Genomic DNA, 17,196 nt, shown 5'->3' with positions numbered 1-17,196 from the left:
CGAATCCATTCAGCTTCGTCTAGCTTGACATCCAACAGGACTCTTAGAGAAGGAATCTCCACTTCAACAGGTAGAACTTCTTCCATACCATACACAAGGGAGTAAGGGGTTGCCCCGGTCGACGTACGTACTGAAGTACGGTACCCATGCAAGGCGAAGGGTAGCATCTCATGCCAATCTCTGTACGTAACGACCATCTTCTGCACAATCTTCTTTATGTTCTTGTTTGCCGCCTCAACAGCACCGTTCATCTTAGGACGATAGGGGGAAGAGTTGTGATGCTGAATGTTGAAGTTCTGGCACAACTCCTTCATCATTTTGTTATTGAGATTGGAACCATTATCAGTAATGATTCTCTCGGGAATCCCATAGCGACAAATGATTTCCTTCTTGATGAAACGGGCAACCACATGTCTGGTGACATTCGCGAATGATGCTGCTTCGACCCACTTGGTGAAATAGTCGATGGCGACAAGGATGAAGCGATGCCCATTGGAAGCAGTCGGCTCAATCTTTCCAATCATGTCAATGCCCCACATAGCAAACGGCCACGGCGAAGACATCACATTCAGAGGATTCGGCGGTACATGCACCTTATCAGCATAAATCTGGCATTTATGGCACTTCCGAGCATACTTGAAACAATCTAATTCCATGGTCATCCAGTAATAACCCGCTCTTAACAATTTCTTAGCCATTGCATGTCCGTCGGCATGAGTACCGAAGGAACCTTCATGAACTTCCTGCATTAACATGTACGCCTCCTGTTTGTCCACACATCTGAGCAAAACCATGTTGAAGTTCCTCTTATACAGCACATCGTCCTTGTTCAAGAAGAAACTGCCTGCCAATCTTCTCAAAGTCTTTCTGTCATTGTTGGATGCCCCTACAGGGTACTCTTGATTCTTCAGAAAGCATTTGATGTCGTGATACCAGGGCTTGTCATCGACTACCAGTTCAGCAGCAAACACATACGCGGCCCTATCAAGGCGCATAACATCGATCCTAGGAGCATGATTCCACCGAACCACCTTGATCATGGAGGATAGAGTAGCAAGAGCATCTGCCATCTGGTTCTCGTAACGAGGTATATGATACAGCTTTACTGTTGTGAAGAAACTTAACAGTCTTCTCGTGTAATCTCTGTAGGGGACCAGAGTAGGCTGGAGAGTATTCCAATCACCATTCACTTGATTGATCACTAGAGCTGAATCTCCGAAGATGTCCAGAGTCTTGATTCTCATATCAATGGCTTGCTCAATTCCCAAGATACAGGCCTCGTACTCAGCTTCATTATTGGTGCACTCGAAAGTCAGGCGAGCGGTGAAAGGCATGTGGGCACCTTTCGGAGTGGTAATGACAGTGCCAATTCCACTTCCTTTGGCATTGACAGCCCCATCAAACGTTAAAGTCCACTTTTCATCTGGATCAGGTCCCTCCCCAACAACTGGCTCTTCATAGTCTTTCATCTTGAGGAACATGATGTCTTCATCTGGAAAATCAAACTTCATCGGCTCATAGTCTTCAATCGGTTGCTGAGCAAGATAGTCTGACAGAATACTCCCCTTGATGGCTTTCTGGGATGTATACTGGATATCGTACTCTGTCAGTACCATTTGCCAACGAGCAACCCTTCCGGTGAGAGCTGGCTTCTCGAATATATACTTGACTGGATCCATCTTGGAGATCAGTAAGGTTGTGTGAGTCAGCATGTATTGTCTCAATCGCTTAGCAGCCCATGCAAGTGCACAACATGTCTTTTCAAGCATCGAGTATCTCGACTCGCAGTCTGTGAACTTCTTACTCAAGTAGTAGATGGCATGTTCTTTCCTACCTGTCTCGTCGTGTTGACCGAGAACACAACCCATGGAATTGTCGAGTACTGTCAAGTACATAATCAGCGGTCTCCCTGGGACTGGAGGCATGAGGATAGGAGGATTCTGCAAATACTCTTTTATCTTTTCAAAAGCCCTTTGACAATCGTCGTTCCACCTGATAGCCTGATCTTTCCTCAGCAATTTGAAAATTGGCTCACACGTGGCTGTTAGGTGAGAGATGAACCTTGCAATGTAGTGCAACCTCCCTAAGAAACCACGAACTTGCTTCTCCGTTCTTGGCTCAGGCATTTCCTGTATTGCTTTCACTTTGTCAGGATCCACCTCAATCCCTTTTCCACTAACAATAAAACCCAGTAGCTTCCCAGATCTCACCCCGAAAATGCACTTGTTCGGATTAAGCCTCAGCTTGAATTTCCTTAACCGCTCAAACAGCTTCTGCAGATTCACCAGATGTTCTTCTTCTGTCTGAGATTTGGCAATCATATCGTCCACATAAACCTCGATTTCATGATGAATCATGTCATGGAACAGAGTCACCATAGCTTGTTGATATGTTGCCCCAGCGTTTTTAAGACCAAACGGCATCACCTTGTAGCAGAAGGTGCCCCATGGGGTTATGAAAGTTGTCTTCTCCATGTCTTCTGGTGCCATCTTGATTTGGTTATAGCCAGAAAAGCCATCCATGAAGGAGAATACCGAGAACTGAGCTGTGTTATCCACCAAAACGTCGATGTGAGGTAATGGGAAATCATCTTTAGGGCTAGCTGTGTTCAGATCCCGGTAGTCGACACACATCCGTACCTTTCCATCCTTCTTAGGTACTGGAACGATGTTTGCGACCCATGGCGGGTAATTGGTGACTGCTAGAAAACCTGCATCCAACTGTTTCTGCACTTCTTCCTTTATCTTTACAGCCATCTCTGGTCTTGTTCTTCTGAGCTTCTGCTTGACCGGGGGACAACCTTCTTTGAGAGGTAAACGGTGTACCACAATGTCTGTGTCAAGCCCTGGCATATCCTGATAAGACCAAGCAAATACGTCAACATACTCTTGCAATAGTTCAATCAACCCCTTCTTCACATCATCCTCCAAAGTAGCCCCTATCTTGATTTCTTTCTTGACGTCCTCGGTGCCAAGATTAATCACTTCAGTAGACTCTTGATGCGGTTGAATGACCCTTTCCTCCTGTTTTAACAGCCTAGCAAGTTCTTCAGGAAGTTCACAGTCTTCATCACCCTCTTCTTCAGCTTGGAAGATAGGATTTTCGAAGTCGAAGCGAGCCATAGCAGAATCGTTATCAATAGGATCCGGTGATGTGCATCTGCATGAGTGATGGTATGTGCTTATGAGTGTGGACAGTGAGTGAAAACTAAACAAAACATTGCCAAATATTTTTATTTTTTTGATATTTTGAAAAACTGCAAAAATAGAAAGACAGTGAACAAAATATTTGAATGCAAAAGACGTCCTTCATTTATGATAAACAATGCAGGTATTCACATAGATGAGCCCTACAATGAGTCATTACGCCCTGGGCGGAACGTAAGACTTGGACATGCATGAATAAACAAAGAAAAATTACTCCTCTAGAAGAATGACTTGGACAATTTCCTCGGAAGACCAATTGTTGATGACTTCACCCGAGACCCTCGGACGCACCCAGTTGTCGATGTCGTAATCACTATCCCCATCTTCATCGTTGATTGCAGAGATCTGGCCATATTGGATGACGCCAGCACTGGAGAAAGTAATCGGCCCCTGACGAGTCTGAAGTGCTAAAGTTGTAGAAGTCAGCGCTGGTTGATACCCAATCCCAAACTTGTCATCTTTCATCGGTAACTCCAACAGACGTCCCCAACCGAGAGCAATACCTGAATCCACCAAAGCTTGCGCCTGCTTGAAAGAAGAGATAGGGGCTCCTGCTTTAACCCCTTCCACCGGAGCTGCATCCTTGATCTGAACTGACTCAAAGGCCTGACAGAGAGTCTCATGAATTTCACCTTCTACCTCTACATACTTGAATGTAGCCAGGTTATTGACCAGGATGTCCTCCTCACCACAGACAGTGATAATTCGTCCGTTGACCGGGAATTTAATTTTCTGATGCAGTGTTGAAGAGACTGCCCCAGCATTGTGAATCCAAGGACGACCCAGCAGGCAACTATACGAGGGACTGATATCCATCACATAGAAAACGGTGTTGAAGGTTTGTGATCCAATCTGAATTGGCAATTCTACCTCTCCAAACACCGACCTCTTAGAACCATCGAAGGCTCTCACCATGAGATCGGAAGGTTTCAAGATCAAACCTTCTACTTCCAACCTTGACAGGGGTCTCTTGGGTAGCACATTGAGAGAGGAACCTGTATCCACCAGAACATGAGATAACACGGTGTCTTTGCATTCCATTGAAATATGCAAAGCCTTGTTATGGTTGCTTCCAGCTGGTGTTAAGTCAGAATCAGTAAAGCCCAGCCCATTGCTCGCATGAACATTTGCAATGATCCCTTCTAGCTGGTTTACTGAGATCTCCTGAGGCACGTATGCAGCATTAAGGACCTTCAGAAGTGCCTCTCTGTGTGCCTCTGAACACAACAGGAGTGAGAGAATGGATATCTTAGACGGCGTCTGAATCAACTGATTGACTACCTTGTAGTCGCTTTTCTTTATAATTCTTAAAAGCTCGTCCACATCCTTCGAGAAAGTAGGCTCTGAGCCAGTCTGGGGTGCAGAAGTGCCCTCATTTACAACTTGTTTGCCTTTGGCTTTCGCTGCAGCATCAACATCATCAGCTTGGGTAACCGGTGGTGAGAACAGTCTACCACTTCTGGTGAATCGCCCGATTCCACCAACATTGTCCACCGCGGGACCTTCAGCTTCGAGTTCAGACTTTTGACCCTCTTCTACCTCCAAAGGTCGTTCCACCCCATGATCGTGTGTGTATACACTCCCCCCATAATGCCACGGAATGGCCCTTTCACTTGTGAAAGGTAAAGGACCAGGGGTTGTGATTGTCATAGCGGTCGGTCGCACTGGTGGAACTGGTTGCGCTTCTGGCACACTGATCTGATTAGTCGGGTAAAAGATGGTGATAGTAGCGACATCATAGTCATACTCAGGAATCTCGTTCATTGAAACAAAAACATCCGGAACACCGGAATCAAGTTCAGTTACATCAAAATCAGACACATTGTTTGGTATATCAGCAACAACATTTGAAAAATTAAATACATCAATGGGAAATACACAATCAATAGGAACAACATCTGTGAATTCTTCAACAGCGTCTTCAAATACCTCTTGAACTACCCCTTCAGCAAACTCTTTGATAGACAAGTCTTCAACTTGGAGGGTACCATTGTCAAGCAAGACCTGGATACCCTGCTGCAGCTTCAAACAATCCTTACCCTGTGTAGCGCATTCCGAACAACCTTTCCCACAACCGGGGAAGACATCGGCCTTCAACAAGCATTCCTTAATTTCCCACAACGGGGTCTTCAACTTCAACACATCCTTAACAGACTTGGCTTCTTCTTCCAGCATATTAACGTTTGCACCACCATGTTGTGGCATGGGATTATTGACGACATTTGGAGCCGGTGCAAGGCTGATAGCCTTTGAATCAATGAGGTCCTGAACTACGTGCTTAAAAGCTTTGCAGTTCTCGATATTGTGGCCAGGTGCCCCAGAGTGGAAGCTACACCTAGCATTGGCATCGTAACCCACCGGAAGTCTACCAACAGGAGGAGCCAGAGTGCGTAGCTGCACAAGTTGTAGCTGTTGAAGACTAGCAAGCAGTTGAGCGCACGACATTGGAAGGGTGTCGAAACGCCGGTCCATCATCCTCTGCCTCTGTTGATAGGTGGGTCTGTTACCTGGCTATTGTTGTTGTTGATACTGACCTGGTTGACGTTGTGGTTGCTGTTGTTGGTATTGATTCTGTTGATGTCGTGGTTGTTGTTGTTGTTGCAGTGGTGCTGCAGCCGGAATAGTCACAGCTGCAACATACGGTTGCTGATGATAAGTCTGAAAATTATTCCTCCTGTTTTGATATGAAGACGCAGAATTCACACCCCCTTCCCTCTGCTTCTGTCCTCCCATAAATGGCTTCTTTACCCCAGATGAAGATCCACCTCCATTGTGGCTCTTGTAGGTCTTCAAGTAATTCTCTACCCTCTCTCCGGTAGAGACCACATCAGCAAAGTTGGAGGCATTGCACCCCACCAGACGCTCCAGGTAAGGTCCAGGCAACGTATTCATGAACATGTTGGGCATCTCCTTTTCCAACATGGGAGGTTGAACACAGGAAGCTGTCTCCCTCCAGCGTTGAGCGTATTCCCTGAAGCACTCATTGCTTTTAAGAGACAGGTTCTGGAGTTGAGTTCTGTCCGGGGCCATGTCTGCATTATACTGGTATTGCTTCACAAAAGCCTCTGCCAAATCCCTCCAGCAACGGATATGGGCTCTATCCAGCCTCATGTACCATTCCAGGGATGCCCTAGCTAGGCTGTCCTGGAAGAAATACATGAGTAGCTTCTCGTCATCAGAGTATGCAACCATCTTTCGGAAGTAGGCTTGCACATGGGTCTTCGGGCAAGAGCTACCATTGTACTTGTCGAAGATTGGGACTTTGAACTTTGGTGGGACCCTCACGCCTGGGACCAATCCCAAGTCAGAAACATCTACCCCCAGGGGGTTTTGTCCTTCTACCGCCTTCAGCCTCTCCTCTAATCTCCTGAACATGGGATCCATGCCATGGCCCATGCCAAAGTCTTCTGGCAGCAAGAACTGATCATCTTGATCATCGTGGATGGGTTGTTGATCAGGATTGTTATGTGGGATCGGGACAAGCCCCGGTCCATTAACCTATGCATTTGGAGGATCAGTCACGACCTCTGGTTGAGTAGTTGCGGGATTTCTTTGTATCATTTGTCTAATCTCCTGCTGTCCCTGCGCTACTCCCTGGACCACATCCATGAACTGGTTCATGCGGACCCTCATCTCAGCAAGTTCTGCTTGTAGATTCTCCATTGCTCTTTGCTGGTTTCTGCGGGTACCGTACCGGTGAATTCCTGAATCGGCTATCCTGCTGATGGAACACCAAATAATATGAGAACACCGCGGCGACACCTGTTATGCAAGAATATGCAAAAATGAAATGTTAATGCAATGACATGTTTATCACTTCAAAAAGGTATTCTACCCCCTTGATTCCAGTCTCACGAGAAAATCGAGCCATAGATAAACTTCGGAGATCAAGATGCAATAGAGAGAAGGTCTTCATACAGATAAATTCAAAGAGAATGGTCTTAGCCAATAGTACATCAAAAGAGGATCTCCACAACAAGCCTGTGGATCATCACTACACAACAACAAAGCAATAAGTAAAGGGAGGAACAAGAATCAGGACTCAACCTCCTGTGTACAAACCATAAGGACCGCTCCTCACTTCAGCCAGTAATGCTATCGTGTCGGGATGATCTGGAGATTCTGTCAAACGCCGGATAAGTAGATTCCTCTTGTGAATGACTCCATCCATCTCGTTGATGTGCTCTCTGTAGTAATTCCCATCATCCTCTCCGAATACCTCTACAAGTCTGGATTTCTTCAAACCTGCCAACACCTTAAGTTCTTCAATCTGTCCTCGAGCCTCATTAAGTTGATCGGTGACGTAACCATTGGTAGAGCGGGCACACAGAAGCTCATGGTTCTTCTCCTTCAGCGAAATCCTCAATTTCTCGATCTGACCAGTCAGCTCGGCCACCATCTCCTCCTCCTTTTCCTTCCGAGAAGTTGAAAATGCATCCCATTGCTCTTGCCACCCAGCTAATTTACCATGAGCATCCATTAATTGTTGCTTGACTCGCCTCAACTCAGAACTGGATGATCCCAAGGCCTTGTCTGTCTTCCTGAAGAAGTCCACCTCCACAGCTAATTTTCCTTTTGCTTCCTCTTGCAACCTGACGGCTTCCCCCTTCTGATATTCTGCCTCATGGAATTGATGCATATAGTCTTGCAATTTCACACTTAACTCCGAGTTTTCAATTTGAAGCTCCTCCATGGCTTTCTTCAATTTGTCATACTCCTCTCGGCTCACTACTGTTGACTGCGCAGGAGTCGGTGGATACAAAGGTTCTTCTATAGGAAACGGCAGACCAAACTCTTCAACTCTTCCTTGAAGCCACTCTTCATACAGAGGATAAGTCCTACAATCTCCTTTTCCAAGCACAACTCTTCCTCTCTTGATCACCTTGAGCCAGGCCTCAGCTGCCTTACGGGATACAGTCAAATCAGGCGAAGAATGGAAAAACAGTGATTCTTCCACGTCCTTTTCCAAAGGCGGAGTTCTTAAAGCATATCCAAACTGTCTAACTGCTAGAGAAGGGTTATAGTTGATTCCTCCTCTTCTTCCTACCAATGGTACATTTGGGAAATTCCCACAACTGTGAATAATATCTGCCCGAAGCAAACTCCTGTCAGACCACCAAGAAATATCTTCAGCCCTCAACCCCATCAATCTCTTCGACCAACTCAACGAGTCCTCGACATCAATGAACGCTCCTGACCTGGGTAGGTGAGAAACGAACCACTTATAAAACAAAGGCGCACAACAATTCAACAATCCTCCTTTTCTATTCTCATTCCTGTGGTGCACTGAATGAAAGAAATCTCCTAGCAAGGTCGGCACTGGATTTCCCAACACGAAGAGGCGTATTGCTTCCATGTCCACAAATTTGGCAACATTAGGGAACAGGACAATCCCATACACACAAAGAGCCAACACAGCATTGAAACCCCTCTGGTCACCATCTTCAAATCTCCTCTTTTCTTCTCCCAGCAAGAAACTCAAATGAAAACCACTGACTCCTCCCTTCTGACATATATTAGCCTTCAAGACTGATTTCCCCAAATATGTGGCCGAAGCAACCATGCTGAGATCGGGCAGAAACTCAGAACTGTAGAACAACAAATGTGACTTGATAGGAACTCTGAGAAAACCGACAATCTCTTCCAAAGTAGGGACCAAAATATAATCCGGGAATGTGAAACACCTCAATGGAGGGTCATAGAACTGCAGCAGTGTAAATAGAGCATCATGTTGATCTTTGGATAGAACCGTGACGAAACTTAGAATCAAACCGTAATCCTTCCGGAATCTTTCTAGAGAATCGTGATCCATTGACTTCATCAGTTGTTGAATAGGCTCCAAACAAACCACTGGAAACTTGTAAGCGACGTGTCTCTTCCTGCCAATATCCATCTCAGGAGAACCAGAAAACCCCGACCGGAATCAAGAAGAAGATGTAAACCCCCTAGAAATGGATAAACATGTGTTAAATGATATGAATGCAAAATGATGTGATGCAATGTAATGACATGGAAACCAGGACTGCTGTATCCGCTTGAACATCTGTCGGGTCGCACTGTCTGAAGAAAAACCCACTGAGGAATATAATACAAGACCAAAACTCTGCTCCAGAAAACCGGGTTGGTTGGAGGTTAAGGTTTCCTGAATTTAGCCCGCCCCTCACTGGTAGGTTCTAAGAACAGAAGTTTGTCAGTTTCAGCCCTTCGGTCGAGAATAATACGTTTACCACTGAAGGTTTGGCATTATTACGGGATAAAAGACCTCTGCTGACTCCCCTCAACAGGATATCCTAAAGCAAGTTCCCAGTCTCGGGGTCCTCGGATTGAGCAGCGAGAATGCGCCCACCAGAGCTAACATAATCACGTCTCGGAGGAGAGGCCTCGACTGAGTTCTCGGGAGATGGTCACCAGAGTCGACGATTTCTAGAGGAATATCTGTCGTTATGGAACACCCATAGGAAAGAATATATCCAAAAGAAACCTCGTCTGGAATGTGGGTCTCATGAACGACTTATCATAGCAACATGCCACGCAAGCCTCATGACTATCCACTCTAACACCTATGTGTACACTCAAGCCTGGGTAGTGGGCTTATCTCTCATAGAATAGTCCCAACCCAACAAACAAACAACCCACAGATACAGCAAGCATATGTACATGAATGCAATAAGGTAAAGCAGGTAAATGCTGAAAATAAATAACTGTACAAAAGAATAAACACTCAACAAACAAGAAACCTACAAAAGCTAGGAGGGACTCGTTTAGGGACTGTACATCCCCAGCAGAGTCGCCAGCTGTCGCAGCCCGAAAAATACAGAGGTGCAAAAAAACAACCGGCGAGAAGAAATGACAGAAGAGTCGCCACCGTGCATTATTTATCCCAAAGGAAGGAAAGGAAACGCTCGAAGTAAACCTGGAGAAAGGAAAGGAAAAGACAAGGTCTCGCAACCAAATCTTGGGTTCGGGAGTCGATTATGCGAAGGGAAGGTGTTAGCACCCCTACGCATCCGTAGTACTCTACGGGATCCACTCTTGTTGTTTCTTGTCTAAAGGGTGTATGTTTATCTAATGTACTATTTACTAAAGAAGGGGTCAAAGAAATGACTCGCACGGATGTCGCATCCATTGCATACGTATCTCATCCGAATATGAGAATCAGAGTCTTCGTAGCTCGGGTACCTAAGGGTTAAGGGTAAGTGTGCTCGCTAAGACGTCGCGTCTTATGCCTACGTATCTCATCGGGGATGAGAATCAGAGCAAAACGTAGTTCAGCTAACTACGGGAATAAGGGTCTCGATTGCAACTAGGGCAAGAGAAAGGGAATGTCTCGATCGCAACGAGGGCGAGAGAAAGGATTGCAACGAGGGCGAAAGCAAACAAGGATTAGTTGTTAGTCGTTAGTCAAACTCGGCAAGACATCGCATCTTGTGCCTACGTATCTGAACATGAGAATCAGAGTTGCCGTAGTTCGGCTCACGCACGCCAAACAAACAAACACACAAGCAGGCAAACATGGAGCCTGAATGCCAATCACTGGACTTACATCAGCATCCGAACCAAAACACACACAAAAAGGAAAACGTGGAGCCCGAACGCCAATCACTGGACTTACATCGGCATCCGAACCAAAACACACGCACACTGGAACCCGAATGCCACTCGATGGACTTACATCAGCTTCCAAGCACACAACAACCAAACAAGTTAATAGGGAGTCGGGAACTCGAGCCTATAACTGTCAAGCACACACACAAAAAGAAAGAAAAGTGTGCCCGGAGAGATCTCGCACGATCTCCTGCCTACGTACCTCATCTGGTAAGAGAATCAGGGCGACGTAGTTCCCCTTCATAGGGGTTGCCATCTGAATATGGACTTAGAGAAGGAGGACACCAGTTGTGTCAAAGGAGAGTGGGCGATGTGTTCACGTCCTAGAAATAGGTGTCGCAGCTCGCTGAATCGAGTCTTAGGCGGTTACCTCTTTGCAATAGGACGGACTACATGCCACAAGATCGGAGACGCACGGAAGGTCTAAAAGAAATGGGGAAGCTCTGCCCTAGAGTTGTCATGCAATATGTACTTAGGTGTTAGGATTTACAAATGGGAATATCTACCTAATGTTAGCATGCAAAGGAATATGGGAATCCTAACTATGTTATCATACAAAAGGATATGGGAATCCTACCTATGTTATCATACAAAGGGTTCTATCTAATGGGTGCTACCTAATCGGAACAAGAATCGACGAATGGAGCGAGGAGAAGTGTTAGGGATAAGGGTAGATGGCGATGCATGAAGCAATCGACTTACAAGGTTGATGGCGATGCATAAAGCAGTCGACTTACAAGGTTGATGGCGATGCATAAAGCAATCGACTTACAAAAGGGTGGATGAATACGTGCTGGTTCTATTAGGTTTTGAAAAATGATTACTCGACGTTGGATCGAGGTTTTGGTCTTGTTTTGAAATGGTTATCGGGTGTTCATTTTATTTCTTGTATTAACAGATGAATAAAGAATGAAAGAATATTATACATTTAATGGGAGAGGGATACATTTGTTATGAATGGGGGTTGTCATGGCAATCAAACAATATAAATATATGCCTCATACATCATACAAGTAGGCAACAATCAAACAATAAGATATTTAAACAAGTATATGATCAAATCAAATAATCAAAGAATGAAATAATGAAGCATTAAACAATGTATGAGTGTAAGTGCAAGGGACATGTCTCATTGTAAGAAAGCCCAAGAGTAAGCTATGTGAGGTTGATGGCGATGCTCAAAAAGCAATCGACTTACAAGGGTGTAAAAAAAATGGGCTCGATATTAAATCGAGAAAAGTATGATTTTTATAATTTTAAAATGGCTTTGAATGAATGATGAAGTTAAAAGAAAACAAAGTTTGCATTATTAACAAATGAAACTATGAGTATAATTAATACAACATAAACATGGAAAAAAAGAATGCTAAAGAAAGGAAATGTTATATATGGGTATCGAACCCACTACATAAGGGGAAATGAGACTCCTTCCCCTCCACCCGGCTACTGGTGGTCAGTAGTCACCTTAACAACGACTCAAATATATAAACAAAGAAACACAAAAATAAAAATAAAAATAAAAAAACTAGTAAAAGGCCAACATGGGCCATATGAGTTTGGGTCGGAAGAGAACCCAACGGTCTTTGAACCGTGGAGATTCGGGTCAAACAAAACCCTCTCCAAATTGGCCCACAATGATGTGGTGGGAACTGACCCAGCCCTAGCCACGTGGCTGTTGGGCGGTGGGACTAGGTGGCGAACAGTCACTTATAGTGACCAACTGTCAGTCCAACCTGAGAAATGGCAAGTGAGAAGACCAAAGGTGCATTGGGTAGTGGAAAACAACGGAAAAAACATTTTGATAACAACGACATATGGAAAAAAAGAAACCAGGGAAACCAACGACACTAAATCCGTAAAAACTCATCTCCTTCTCAAGAAAAATGATGTTCTCTCCTAACCTAAAAACGAGCTTCTTCTTTCCATGGTGGCGAATGGAAAAAAAAAGCTCCACCAAAGATCAAATACCATAACGCGTAGGGATGAAAGTACATGAAGTTCAAATCAAAGAAATAGAAACAAACCTGAATCAGTTACAACAGGATTGAACGGCGATTGGACCGGCGACGCTAGCAAGTTCTCTTTCGTACGTTGACTCGCCGCCAGTGAGCGTTCACTTGCGTATTCCGTCGTGAGTAGGGGCTCTGTCCAAGAAGGTGTCGAGATGAAGCTTTGAAAATCTCTCCGAAGAACGCCGTCACTAGGTGCTTTTGACTCTCCTCAGTTTCAATTTCTTTAGGGTTTTTTCTCTTTGCCGTCGTATTGAATTTTTTTTTTTAGGGTTTTTCGGCTTCTCTTCTCTTTATGAACAGTGGCCGTTCAATTCTTTCTCTCCTTTTCTTCTTACTGATTCCTCCTTCTCTCTATTTATCCTCCACGCATTTTAGGGTTTTTGAGATCAAAAGAGGTCTCTGCAAAATCCCTTTTGATGTGCTTAGTCGGGATTGGCTTTACTCAATGCTAAATCAGAACCGGTAAACTGCACTCATGCTTTCTCTTCGTTTTTTGTCTGGATGCCAAATTGGGAACTCTAGAATTCTAACGCTTTACTGGCTATTATGTGTTACTGCAGTGAATTTCTTGTAACTTCCAGCTAATTCAATTGTGTTACTGCAGTGAATTTCTATTGCCACTACACTCGGTTGGTTTGTGAATGAGGACTCAAAAGGTTGATGGTTCCTTGTTTGCATGTTATCTTGGTCATATGCACTATTTGATGTTGGATTAATCGTGCTATTGGCTTGATGCAAGTTAGTTCCTGTTAGCAAGTCCATACCAATTGCAGCCTGTGCTCAGTTGATGTTGTGATGCTTTTGCAGCATGGAGTGTTTATATGTTGCAGGTTGTTGTACCTTGCATTGGTTTTGTTGGCATAATGATGATGATAACATGATGGTCAGCAGGAAGAACAAGGAAGATAGTGGTACGTGTGGACTTTGCAGTGGTTGTGCAAGACATATGTATGTATGCAGCAGCAAGCAAGGCAAGACAGGGTTCATGTGTTTGCAACCATGGTAAGCTTCTCTTTCTTGCTAAATTTTAGACAATTGGTCTTCAAGGTATCTCAGGTCATGTTTATGTGGTTGTGTGAATGCAGGGCATGTTTGGCCAGATGGAGTTAGGGTTAGAAGTGCGGCAAAACATAGGTCATGATATGGTGTTGTACAGGACCAAGGTTTTGATGTTGTATACCTGCTATTTGAAGATTGTGTCTCAACTTCCAACTCGAATTCTCTGCAAATTTCATAACAGTACAGCAAGGTTAAAGATGGGAGTCCCAGACTTCCAAGAAAGACATGGCAAGAGGTTAGGAAATCAGGTTCACAAGAGCTCCAAGAAACATCAGGCCTTTCGAAAATGAACCGAAATCACTTCATCTCTGCCATGAATTTCTCATACTCTGAATCAGCTCCATACGACGTCTTTTCGGCCAATGAGTTGGGAGGTGGAATAGCTGCATTTCCAATGCTTTGGGATTGATCTGCAGATGTGACTGTGGAAATCAGCTTGCACATGCAATGCAACAGATTGAGGCAGCCGGTAGAGGTGTACTTGTATATTTACGCGGACATGAAGGTAGGGGTATTGGATTGGGCCACAAGCTCCGTGCTTATAACCTAAAGGATGATGGGCGCGATACCGTAGAAGCCAATGAGGAGTTGGGATTGCCTGTTGACTCTAGGGAGTATGGCATTGGTGCGCAGGTAATAGACTTACACTTATTGGTTCGATGATGAGTCTCTTGCAATAACATTTGAACTGTTTTAAAACATGCTGATCACAATTGTTATGGAATTTGAAATGCTACCATTTTTGCAGATACTGAGGGATCTAGGTGTTCAATCTATGAAGTTGATGACTAACAATCTATCCAAATATATTGGTCTCATAGGTTATGGTTTAACTGTTTCTGGTAGGATCCCATGCTATGATTCACCGCAGCAGCAGCAAGAGCAGAAGCTTCCTCTGCATTTATCCTTGCCTCCTCAGCTTTTGTAAGAGACTCGTCTGACATAATCCTCTTTTCAACATTCCAGCCACTTTTGAGGCGATCAGGAAGAGATAGAGGAGATACAGACTCAACTGATTTCAACAGTAGTTACGGGCACATTCACAACAGGGGTTGCAGTGGCGTTAGCAGGAGACATATGGTTGCTGACAACAGGAGTTGATACCAGATGGGACTGCATACCAAGTCCTGGATCAGGAGGTTTATTGCTAGGGTACCAATCACCAGTTTTGGGATGTCTACTCACAGAAGGAACCTCAAAAATTGGAGCCAAATGCATCCCTTTATAATTCTTCTTCTTTTCATCGGTACAACTAAGAAGACGAGTAACAGGTCCAGGTTGTTTAACCTTCATATCAAAGTAATTCTGACTTTCAACAGAAAACAGTGTGTGCAACCTCCAAGATACCTTCTTTACCCCTTCTGTAAAATCAATACCCATCATCATCAACACCATCAAAATCAAAACTTTCTTCATTGTAGCTGTATTTCAAGGATAGATGCGAAATGGGTGTTGGTCCATCTCAGCTCAGTAGTTAAGATGTGAATGTATCTGTAATTCAGCTTGTCAAATTATTCTTTAGTATACAGAAGAAACACTCTCAGACATTGTGAGATAAACATGAAAAGTCAATATGCCTTTGATATTCATTGTCAAAAAAAGTTGAAGGATTTTGTGTTTTACAGGGCCTTCTTGATTATAATTCAAGGCAATTGCTTCTTTGTATTATTGTAGAATATATTCAATTATGCTTTATCTTCATTGCAGTAAAATGGAGGGTTGTTATATCAGGTAGCACAACACCATCATCCACAAGCCATTTATCACGTGCATAGAGCACAGAATTTAACATATTCTCAAACCACAAGCAATATCCCATCCATTCGGAAATGATTATATCAACTTTAGGAATAGGAAGTTCAAGCTCTTCAATCTTCCCTTTCAAAACAGTTATAACTTTAGAGTAACCTTTAGTTTCGACTATCTGCTTTGCCATGTCAGCCATATCAGAGCATTCAACGGCATAGACATGTTCTGCACCTGCTTTGGCACAGAATAGTGACAAAATCCCAGTTCCGGCACCAACATCAAGAACTACTTTATTCTTGAATAAAAACCTATTCTGATAAATAACATTTTGATATGTCTTGGTTCTAACAGTGTCCTTCAACATTTCTTCATGAATTCCAAAGTGAGAGTAAGAATCAAAGTAGTAATTAGCGCTGGTTTTGTCATTTGAATCATCAAGTTCGCAACCACCCATGGATTGGTCAAGGTTGGAGGTTTCAGCAGCATCTTCGATAACTTCATCAGCATCCTGGAATCGAAGATGGTTGTTGTTGGTGGCGATGTCCATGTTTGGTAGGTTTGAGTTGGTTATGACCTACTTTTTTTTTGTGTAACTTGACTGTGCTCTTGTAGGCATGGCATGAACATAAACATGGTTGGCCAAGGATAACTTGCAAATGAAGCACTCATGATGGAAGCAAGCAAACATGAACAATGGAGTGATGGATTAAGGTTCATGACGGAAGACTTAGGCTTTAGGATGCAAATAGGTTGTGTTGACTTTGGTCAAAGCTCATTTTTTTTTGTATTTTTTTGTATGGAATCAAATGTAATGAAATAAAATTGAAATGGATTAACAAAGTGGTTTGAAGTTGGTTTCACAATTGGTTTAATCATAACTTGAATGTTTGACTCTTGAAAAGAACATAACTTGACTGATAATGTGTATGAACAAAACCATGAAATAAGACCATAAGGTTAGGATTTGAAAGGGATATCCATGAACCAATAACATGACTGGCAAGTGGCTAGAAACACAAGAAACTTGGTTGTTAAGATGACCCAGACCATAGAGGTATCCACAATCACAACACCATGACTTTGGATCAAAACCAAACCTCATGTAAAACCAAAGTCAGGTTAGGCCAAGCATGCCAAACAAACATAAAAAATTCAGGAGCAAAATCAGGGTATGACAATAGGTGACCAACCAGACGTGAATTTTGGGAACATTTCCAAGACACTCATCATCCGAAAGGAGGGCTGAAAAAGCAAACTCGATTACAGGATGGACATTCGATTCCAATAAGGACATACGAATCTTACTCAACTAGGGATGAAAAAGACTTCGACTCAAGAGCGCATGAGATATATTATCTATTACCGTCAAAACATAGATAACATACTCGCAGGGAAGATTATCCACAACCGGTTACTGGGTTAATAAAGGATAAATCGACCGAAAATAAAGGTCATCAGGATACCGGCTACTGGGCATAAAATGATGACCAATCAATGGGAGAAACAATCATTACCAAACAAGGGTAAATGAAAGATGACTCGATGGGGATACATTGACAAGATCA

At 43.7% G+C, this 17,196-nt stretch overlaps 2 protein-coding genes across 3 annotated transcripts; one reads left to right on the top strand and one right to left on the bottom strand.

Moving 5' to 3' along the window:
• Window positions 1-14,329: 14,329 nt before the first annotated feature.
• Window positions 14,330-14,965, top strand: LOC127115322 (bifunctional riboflavin biosynthesis protein RIBA 1, chloroplastic). Of its 2 annotated transcripts, XM_051046904.1 has the most exons (3): window positions 14,330-14,515; window positions 14,631-14,724; window positions 14,849-14,965. In XM_051046904.1, the coding sequence occupies exons 1-3, from the start codon at window positions 14,330-14,332 to the stop codon at window positions 14,875-14,877; spliced, it is 309 nt and encodes a 102-aa protein (XP_050902861.1). In that variant the 3' UTR covers window positions 14,878-14,965. The 2 variants fall into 2 exon arrangements, with proteins under 2 accessions (XP_050902861.1, XP_050902859.1); XM_051046902.1 differs by lacking the exon at window positions 14,849-14,965 and having other exon boundaries at window positions 14,631-14,810.
• A 598-nt stretch (window positions 14,966-15,563) lies between these two features.
• Window positions 15,564-16,178, bottom strand: LOC127091545 (probable protein arginine N-methyltransferase 1). The gene has a single exon (XM_051030216.1). It carries the CDS (start codon window positions 16,176-16,178, stop codon window positions 15,564-15,566), a length of 615 nt encoding a protein of 204 aa, XP_050886173.1.
• Window positions 16,179-17,196: the final 1,018 nt, after the last annotated feature.

The sequence above is a fragment of the Lathyrus oleraceus genome, chromosome 1 (genome assembly GCF_024323335.1).
Source record: "Lathyrus oleraceus cultivar Zhongwan6 chromosome 1, CAAS_Psat_ZW6_1.0, whole genome shotgun sequence".
In the NCBI taxonomy this organism is placed as follows: Eukaryota; Viridiplantae; Streptophyta; class Magnoliopsida; order Fabales; family Fabaceae; genus Lathyrus; species Lathyrus oleraceus.
This window is presented reverse-complemented; position numbering and strand designations above follow the sequence as displayed.

Excerpts from the sequence above, each read along its gene's own strand:
- LOC127115322 (XM_051046902.1), top strand. The coding sequence starts at position 14,330 with ATGCAACAGATTGAGGCAGCCGGTAGAGGTGTACTTGTATATTTACGC. Across the intron at positions 14,516-14,630 it reads AGTATGGCATTGGTGCGCAG|ATACTGAGGGATCTAGGTGT; the intron begins GTAATAGACTTA and ends CCATTTTTGCAG.
- LOC127091545 (XM_051030216.1), bottom strand. The coding sequence starts at position 16,178 with ATGGACATCGCCACCAACAACAACCATCTTCGATTCCAGGATGCTGAT.